This window comes from Nothobranchius furzeri, chromosome 6 (genome assembly GCF_043380555.1).
Source record: "Nothobranchius furzeri strain GRZ-AD chromosome 6, NfurGRZ-RIMD1, whole genome shotgun sequence".
Classification (NCBI taxonomy): domain Eukaryota; kingdom Metazoa; phylum Chordata; class Actinopteri; order Cyprinodontiformes; family Nothobranchiidae; genus Nothobranchius; species Nothobranchius furzeri.
This window is the reverse complement of record NC_091746.1, coordinates 61,146,979-61,155,850: the sequence shown is the minus strand read 5'-3', so window position 1 is coordinate 61,155,850 and position 8,872 is coordinate 61,146,979. Positions and strand designations below refer to the sequence as shown.

The window sequence follows — 8,872 nt, the reverse complement described above, 5'->3', positions numbered from 1 at the left end:
TTACCATATTATACCATTTTATTTGATATAGCGCACTTAACACAGCATGTGAGCTGACCAAAGCGCCGCACAGCCGATAATCATAAAACAATCACTTATGTTACCAGAACCTGTGGTCTGTTTGCTGTAAAATCAGCTGGTTTTCAGTATGAACTACTCCTCCAGGTTTGATTATAAACCAATAAGCAATAAATCTTTATAATCAACAGTTGGAAGATTTAGTAAAACTGAGAACTCCACTTTTGTTCTTACTCTATATGACACTTTGTCTCCTAAATCTTACTAATCGTCAGTGGCATTTCATTTAATAATCAGTGAAGAATAATGACAGCAATCGGTCAAGACGCTTGCTTCAGTGTGTGGTTTCTGTGGAGATCTTAAAAATGTCACTGATTTACCTTCATCAAGAAGGACATTGGAAAAATGATTTGTATAATAATAATAATAATAATAATAATAATAATAATAATAATAGACATTATCTGTGAGAGATTATGAAGAGATGAGCTCCAAAAACAAATAAAATGGTACTCCTGAAAAATCCTTCCAAGTTCCAAATACAGGACTATCTTTTCATCTTCTATTGCACTTAAAGATTATTTCTTTACATAAGATATACATGTATAAAAATCAATAATAGAGCATATAAATATATATCTATATTTACAAGGTCCCATTTACTTCAATTTTCTCCTCCGACAGAATTGAATGTCAGAAAATTACGCACGGTATACAGGATGTATACAGTTGCAAAAATAAGTTACTATAAATGTTCACTGCTGTATACGGCCTGGTCTCCCTTCACCTGACAATGTTCTGGAGACGTTGTGTGGCCTTATGTCTCCCAGCAGAGGAGATCCACCATAACAAGTTTGGAGAAGCTTTTGCCGTACCGAGAAGCCATTAGTGCAAGAACTCTCTTGCTTCTTTCTAGCTCCCGTATTTCCCCCTTTACTCCCTATGCTTCCTCCCTTTTGCGAATGCAGTCCAGTGGGAGTTTGGTAGTGAAGCTCCATCTGCTTGAAGGGGATCTTTATTTCTTCACTTGGACAGGAAGTGATTACACAGCTGCTCTGGTTTCCACAGCTACATGATTATGTCTCGTACGGGTGGCTTGTCCATCCCCTTTCTGCTCAGAGCACCATGGTCTTCACAGGAAGCAAACTGGACCTACTTCTAGGTGGTACCGTGAACTAGGGGAATTTTTTGGAAGGTTGTAGATGTTAACCACAGGGAGCAAGGTGGGGTCCAGGGAGTGGAAGACAAAATGAGTCTGGTGCCAGCGGCCATCTTTTATCTGAAAACACAAATTTGCAAAGTGAGGAATGAAATAAAAGATTTAGGCCAAGAGCTTGTGATGTATGAAAACATCAAATCTAATCTGAAAGATTAGATTAAAGCATCTTAATCCTACCCAGCAGGAATCTTCTAAAACATCTGGCTCGAGTTCTCCTCCCTTTTCAAACACCTCCCCGGTCCATGCTTTGAACCTCACAGACTCCCGCTCATCCTCAAGATCTTCAGATGACGTCCAAACCGAGACGTTCAAACAATGGATGATGATGTGTTGAACGGCTTCTGAGCTCAGAAGGTGCAGGAAGTTCATCTGGACTCGACCAACAGTCACAGTTGGCTGCGAAAGGTGAGGTGATTAAAAACAAAGGTCATTTGCATTTTAAAACACATTTGCAGTTGTTTTTGAATAGATCTCTGTGGGTGGGTGGGGTGGGTGGGGGCGCTGGCGCTTCTGTTTCAGGAGCTAGAAGCAAGCCAGAGCAGAGAGAAGCAGAAAACAGCAGGATCTGGAATCTTGTTTCCTGACATTTGGACACATAGCCTCTGACTGCAACAGTAAAGCCTAGTTTATGCTTCTCCGTCAGCTCCGCAAGGGACAGACACGCACGGATTGACGGAAGCGTTTTGCTCTTTTACTTCTCCGTCTCCTGGAGAGTGTTGCAAAGCAATTGCCCGGCAGGACAACAGAGGGCGTAGCGCTGTTCTGTGGTATCCTGTCATGTATCGGTCCAAGATGGTGTGTTTATATTGTGTTTTTGTGTATATAAGAGACTTTTAACACGGACATATTTGTCTCTCATTCTCTTCCATCTATTCATGCGCTCCCCACCTCTAAACCTACGTTTCCTATCATTTCCGTCCACAAATAAAACTCTTGCTGTGCATCTTTTCACTCCTCCAGTCACGGGAGGATGAAACGTTCATATTTTTAGAGTTTTTTCGCGAGGTATTCTTCAAGCATCTCCGTGTCTGCCACTAGTTAAACTCGGCTCTCTTTGCAATGGCGGCGCTGTAAACAACAGCGGCGTCCTGACCAATCACAAGCTTGCGTAATCCGTCTCGTTCGACGGATGTTTAAAAAAGTGGGCTCGACTCCGTACGTACTTGCGTTCCTGCCGGAGCCCTACGCAAGGACGCTGCATGTCTCCGCACTGACGCAGACGGAGAAGCATAAATCAGGCTTAACTCCACCACCGACTCTGTTCGCTTTGCCATGTTGATGTTTGATCTCCACAAATAACACAAGCCGGAGTTCTGCCATGTGGTGGAGTTGCTAATGCTAACAGTTAGCTTCTACTAGCCGAAACGTTCTCTGCTGTTTCCTGGATGCTAAACCAACAACAGCCTTCCCCATTGCAAGCCAAGATGGGTGAGTCCACTAATTTTCTATGTAACGTAGACCTGAGTGGCTTTTCTGATCTGATCATTTCCCTGTTTATTTTCTATCAGCAGATAATGCAGGAAATAAGGAGTAAAAGACTAATTTTACATTTAGCCTGCATGTTAAACTCAGAGTGACTTGTCATATTTAAAAAAAAAACAAATAAAAACTGGTTTCTCAGTGAACTTGGCCTTTGACAAGACTGTTTGTTTTCCCAGTGCATCAAGTCATTGAGTGTGTGTTGTGAATTGCACACCTTAGACACTGTTACTGGTTTGACACAAGTCTGTCCACCTCCAGTAAAGTTGCAGGTGACTTCTATTCTATCAGATGAGCAGCCAAGATTGGGGTCCATCCAATAAGTCCCTGAAAATACAAAGACCAAAACAAAATTCATTTAGAATTAATAAGGTTGCTTGAAAATAAATTTACATTAGGCTCAATGATCATCCTCATTTACCATCACTGAGCTTCTGTTCACAGCTGTGCAAGTCCCTGCAGATGCGGGCGGGGTTATCCCGTGTTCCCAGTGGGTTCTTCAGGCTCTGGATCAAGTTACTGAGGTAGTGGAGGGTCTTAAAGATCTCTGCGCCCTGGTCTAGCATCGGCAGGTCCATTACTGGTTTATACTGGAGAATAAACAAAGATAATCAGAGTTAAAAAATATTAAAAAGCACGATTACATTAAAAATAGTCACAACATACCTACCTTAGTCCTGAGAGGGGTGGGCGAATCAAACAACAGACCATCTTCCTTCTGCAGCAAAAGAAACCACATTTATGGTTACGAGCACAACCAATGTCGAGGTAAAATGTTGGTTAATACAGTTAGAAAAATTACACTAGTGGCCTTTCTTGGTATAGCGCCTTTTACAACCCCCTAAGGTGCTTTACAACACAATCATCCACCCATTCACATGTTGGTGAGGACGAGCTACAAGGCAGTCACAGCTGCCCTGGGGCGCACTGACAGAGGACAGACTGCCATACACTGGTGCCACTGGTCCCTCCGACCTCCACCAGCAGGTAAGACGGGTTAAGAGTCTTGCCCAAGGCAGGAGTCAAGATCGAACCTACAACCTTCCGATTGCTAGACAACTTGCTCCACCTCCTGAGCTACTGCTCTCCTATAAAATGTTAAATTACTGAACTCATCAAATAAATGCACAAAACTTACAAATGACAGAGGGACACCTGGAGGACCCTGGAGAGAAAGGCAAAAAGTTATTTAGACAAAAAATCTTTAACTTTGCAAATTACATTCGAGTTAAATGAAGATGGGAGACATACTGGAGGTCCTGGTAGTCCACGGGGTCCAGGGGATCCCTGATTTAAAAAAAAGAATAAAAAAAAGAGTACATGTTTGAAACTGACCACATCAAAATATACATAACTTATAACCAACAAAAAGAAAGTAATTCTCATATCTATACATACCCTTGGACCTTGAAATCCCTGTTGAAAAACACAAATAGTTATTTTCATTCAGTTCCATCTTGACATAGAGCTTTATTTTAAAATTTATATATAAAAACAAAACAAAACAAAAAATACCCAACCTAAAATAGCTTCAAAAATGTTTATTGAGAAGACTCACTGTTTCTCCCTGATGGCCTTTTTCTCCTCGAGGACCCTGTAACGAGACATTCCCATCAACTCACTGAAGAACAGCAGAACAGAAAACTTTTAAAGCTTATTTTGTAACACATACAGCACTTCCACTGGGACCTATAATTCCCACAGGGCCAATGACTCCTCCTCTGCCCTAATGGAGAAACACAAAGAGACTAAATGAAACAGGGCCTGTGTGGGACATGCTACCAACACCTACCATGTCACCCACCATTGATCCCTGTGGCCCCTTTGGTCCCCGTATGCCCTTTGGTCCAAAGTCTCCTGGAGGTCCCTGGAATCCACAGAAATAAACACACATCACACACTTTGCACACCTAAGTGAATAAAAACAAACAAACAAAAAAGATAAATATATATAGTATGTTGAAAAAAATGCATATTCATTTATTTGACTATATATGCAACTATTCACCCAAATGAGAGAATACAGTGGTAATAAACAGCGTTGGTTGGTCAAACACAGTAAAAAAAAAATTTACGATATAGAATAAAAGAATGTTTTAATAACTTTGATTGGTGGACACATTTAATATCTCCATGCTTGTTTTTATTCTCTTGTTAACAGCTGTATTACTGTTTTCTGATCAACATACCCTTGGTCCAAAAACTCCCAGAATCCCTGGAAAACCTTGTTCCCCTACGTCACCCTAAAGAAGACGTTATTCCAGTTTAGTCATTGTAAAAAACTGCAAAATGAAACTTTTCAAGAGATCTGATAACCCAAGACCTGACTATCTGTGTTGATGTCTAGCCAACACTCACAGGTTGTCCCTTAGGTCCCCGGTCTCCCTGTGACCCTGGAAGTCCCATTCCACCTTTGAAACCTCTCTTTCCTGGAGACCCGCTCTGGCCTCGAAGGCCCTGCTCACCCTGATAAACACATAAGCATCATACCAATGCATCAGGAAGTTGGTCTTTGAACCTATAACTCTGTCACAAGATCATCCAAATGCAATGTCTTGTTATTTGACATCAAGTAAAGACAGTTTTTCTCCTACCTTTGGTCCAATGGTTCCCTGATCTCCTGGGAGTCCAGGAACTCCGGTTTTACCCTGAGCACCAGATTTACCTGGAAGGCCTGTCTCTCCATCATCGCCGTGATTTCCCTGGGCAAAAATGGAGAAAGTAGAAGATAAATTCATCATTTTGAGACAGTATTTAATGTAAAATCAGATTGTGTAATATTTAGAAAATTCCACTTATACGTGTTTTGTTATTTTCACACACTCATGCAAAAAACCATTAAAAATAACTTTTAGGTTAAATTATGAGGAGTTTGAAGGTGTGGTTCACTTCTGTAATCAATACAATTGCAGTGGTCTCTAATAGGAATTAATGCCTTGTAATTCGTTCTCAGGGGGGAAAAATATACCATTTCTAGGAACTCGCAGTAATTCACATCGCAGCTGAGCTTCAGTTGGCAGGTTTTGGAGTCTTATTTCCTGATTTTTGGACATCTCACCTTGGACTGGATAACAGTAATGCAACTCTACCACTGCCTTGCAACGTTGTTGTTTAATCTCCACAAATAACACAAGCCTGGAGGAGTTCTGCTGTGTGGTGGAGTTACTAATGATAATGGTTAGCTTAAACTAGTCGGGATTTTCTCTGCTGATTCCTGAATGCTAAACCAACAAAAGCCTTCCTTGTTGTGAGTCAAGATGGGTGAGTCCATCAATGCATTTACATACACATCCGAAAACTGAAGTATTGCCCTAAAAATACTCATGTCGGTTTTTTTTAATTGCATGTAAACACGTTAGTCTGGCTGAAGGAGAACTGGTTCTAACTGAGCTGAAGCACCCACATAATGCGGTAGCAATCCGATTACATCCTGCATGTAAACAGGTCAGCTGAACTAAACCGGTAGGACAGTTGTGTTCCAGAAGTGAGGAGATTGCGGAAACTTTATTTGAGAGGCTGGTTTTCTAATGTGCATGTAAATTAGGATAAAGGCTCCCGGCTTATTACAATAAAGTCGACATGGATCGACTTAGATGTCAGTCAGTGTGCATGTAACCACACTGCATGAGTGTTACGTAACATTGTGACGTAGATCTGTGAGGATTTTCAAATCCTAGAGTTTCACCATCTGTTTTCTATCAGAAGCTAAAGCAGGAGATATGTGTAGGAGACTATTTTCATGTTCAGCATGCATGAAAACCTAAGCGTGACCCATTTTAATCAGAAATAATCAATCCAAATAAGTTTTCAGTGTTCCACACTAGGCTTGGGCGGTATTAAGGTATTACCGTATACACGCGGTATTACAAAATAGCGACGGTGTCAGTTCCAATACCATCATGAAAAACAGCTGTGCGACTGACCAGTTCCTCTATCCTCCCCATACTCCAGCTCTGCAGGGAGAGCGTGTTGGCTGTGTCAGAAAACGACCTCCAGCTTACAAAGTCAATAAAAACCACAATTCTAAAAAAGCTGGAGGCCAAGTATGAATCTGATTCAGTGCGCAAATTAATGCGAAAATGCACTTTCCTCGATCCTCGTTACCGTGGCAGACATGAGCTTGATGACAACGCACTGGCTGAAATCAAAGCTGAATTACAGGCTGAGATCGTGAGCTTAGAGGGGCAAACAGCACCAGAAGCATCCGAACCATAGAGGAACGATCACAACCTGAACCCCCACGCAAAAAGATGTCTCTGTGAGCTCTCCTGCAAAAACGAGCCGCTGCGCTGACGCGCTGCGCCGGAGGGTCCCGTCACCCGCGCAGAGCAGCGAGCTGGAGCTGAAATAACAGCGTACTGTTTGGAACCTGTTATTCAAGGGGACAAAGACCCTCTTCTCTGGTGGAAATATGCTGGCAGTAGTTTTCCCCAGCTGTCACGACTGGCCCGGAGGTATCTATGTAATTGTGCCACTGCCACCAGCTCACCATCGGAGCGGGTTTTCAGCACGCAGGTAAAGTTGTTGGTCCACAACGTGCAAACTTGAACCCAGAAAAAGTAAACATTCTGTTTTTTCTGGCGAGAAATCTTAACTAGATTTGCTGCAACATGCCGTAATGTGTCCTGTGTGTGTGTGCGCGCGCGCACGCGTGTGGCCGTGTGACGGAGTTTTCTTTTTATAATTTTAATGCAGTTGTTTTGGTTGCAATAATTTTTATAATTTCGATGTTTATGGTTATTCAACTCTTGTTGACTGTTACAGCTTATTTGCAGTGTTTCATGTTGCTCGTTGATAAGTTGTCCACTTGATTTGCACACAACAGCGGTCCTGGGTTTTTACGTTGATTTATTGCAGTTGGACTGTTGACTCTTTGCACTTGTTTATAAGCCGTGTTTTTGTGTTAATAAATGTTGTTAATAGTATGTGAGTTGCGTTGCTATTTTTTTAGTAATTGTTTGGCATTCGGATTCAGAAAGGTGAAGGTCCACTTGAGGCTTACGTCATACTTTTTAAGTATTCACGGTAATACCGTATACCGGGGTAAAATTAAGTGGAAGTTAGATGGTATTCAAATTTGGATACCACCCAAGCCTATTCCACACCTTTAATAATGTGATATCCTCACAGCAGGAAAAAGAGAAATTGTTGCTCCTCTTCAGTAGCCTAGTGAACTAGACCAAATTCTTGCTTTGCAAAGAATGGTCTAGGCATGCTCCATTGGAACCTCAGCAGCTCCTACCAGGACTCTGGCTAGCCAATCACAGCTCTCTAGAGGGGTTTCAAACACATAAAGAGCTGTGATTGGTCCATAATGGTGGACCAATCATAGTGCTCTATCTGCTTAGTGAACAAATCACAAAGCTTTATCTGCTTTGTGGGCCAATCAGGGCCCTCTATATGCCTGGTGGGTGGGATGATGCAACAGAGTGAAACAAGAGTATGTCACATTGATTGTCCAGTGGAATGCGGAGATCATTTGAAAGACAACGGTAGAACCCGCCCCACAACCGAGAGCCGTCAATGGAGCATGGCCAGACTAAATAATACATTTATTTAGTCTGGCTTGCCAGGCTACCTCTTCAGTTCATTTGTGAAAACGGTCAGATTTATAAAACACCTAACTGATGTGAGAAGATGAAACATTCAGTTTATCACGTTAATGAGGAAGTCTCACAGGAATGCCTTTACTGCCGTCTTTTCCAACGCCTCCGTCCAAACCGGGGATCCCCTCCCTTCCCTCTGGGCCCACCACACCTCTGGGACCAGGAGGACCACCCCCACCCTGAGGAAAACATGGAGATCATCACCAAAATGACTTAGCAAGAGAACATAAAAGCACTAAATTAATGCTTCTTATCCATTTAGCTTAACATTTTTATCATTCAATAACTGTTTGAAAAGTTTGTTCATAGTTGATGGGTAAAAACTGATATTAACTTTAATAGTAATTAAAGTAATCGTAGTGTAATGCCTTCAATGCCGTCTGGTCTATAATTCAGCTGATGACCAGCAGAAAAGCAGCTTACCTCTGATCCTCTCACTCCTTTTTGTCCTGATTGACCTTTTTTACCTTTCTGACCCTAAAAAAAAAAGTCAAAGTGATTTCAAATGCATAACAAACACATTTTATTTTTGAAACCAGTGTAAAGCAAA

General features: G+C 41.8%; 1 protein-coding gene across 2 annotated transcripts in view; it reads right to left on the bottom strand.

The window, feature by feature from the left end:
* Window positions 1–940: 940 nt before the first annotated feature.
* The window catches only part of col27a1a (collagen, type XXVII, alpha 1a), an 81,390-nt gene continuing 73,458 nt past the window's right edge, over window positions 941–8,872 (bottom strand). The window contains exons 46-61 of one of the 2 annotated variants that reach the window (XM_015943008.3): window positions 8,746–8,799; window positions 8,394–8,501; window positions 5,311–5,418; window positions 5,075–5,182; window positions 4,906–4,959; window positions 4,521–4,583; window positions 4,389–4,442; window positions 4,275–4,310; window positions 4,115–4,132; window positions 3,968–4,003; window positions 3,855–3,881; window positions 3,387–3,434; window positions 3,138–3,306; window positions 2,934–3,043; window positions 1,415–1,633; window positions 941–1,297 (exon numbers count right to left, since the gene is read on the bottom strand). In XM_015943008.3, the coding sequence (XP_015798494.3) occupies window positions 1,151–1,297; window positions 1,415–1,633; window positions 2,934–3,043; window positions 3,138–3,306; window positions 3,387–3,434; window positions 3,855–3,881; window positions 3,968–4,003; window positions 4,115–4,132; window positions 4,275–4,310; window positions 4,389–4,442; window positions 4,521–4,583; window positions 4,906–4,959; window positions 5,075–5,182; window positions 5,311–5,418; window positions 8,394–8,501; window positions 8,746–8,799 (1,359 nt within the window). In that variant the 3' untranslated portion in view covers window positions 941–1,150. Of the gene's footprint in view, window positions 1,298–1,414; window positions 1,634–2,933; window positions 3,044–3,137; window positions 3,307–3,382; window positions 3,435–3,854; window positions 3,882–3,967; window positions 4,004–4,114; window positions 4,133–4,274; window positions 4,311–4,388; window positions 4,443–4,520; window positions 4,584–4,905; window positions 4,960–5,074; window positions 5,183–5,310; window positions 5,419–8,393; window positions 8,502–8,745; window positions 8,800–8,872 lie in introns of those variants that run through there. The other variant, XM_070552798.1, reaches the window with a different exon arrangement.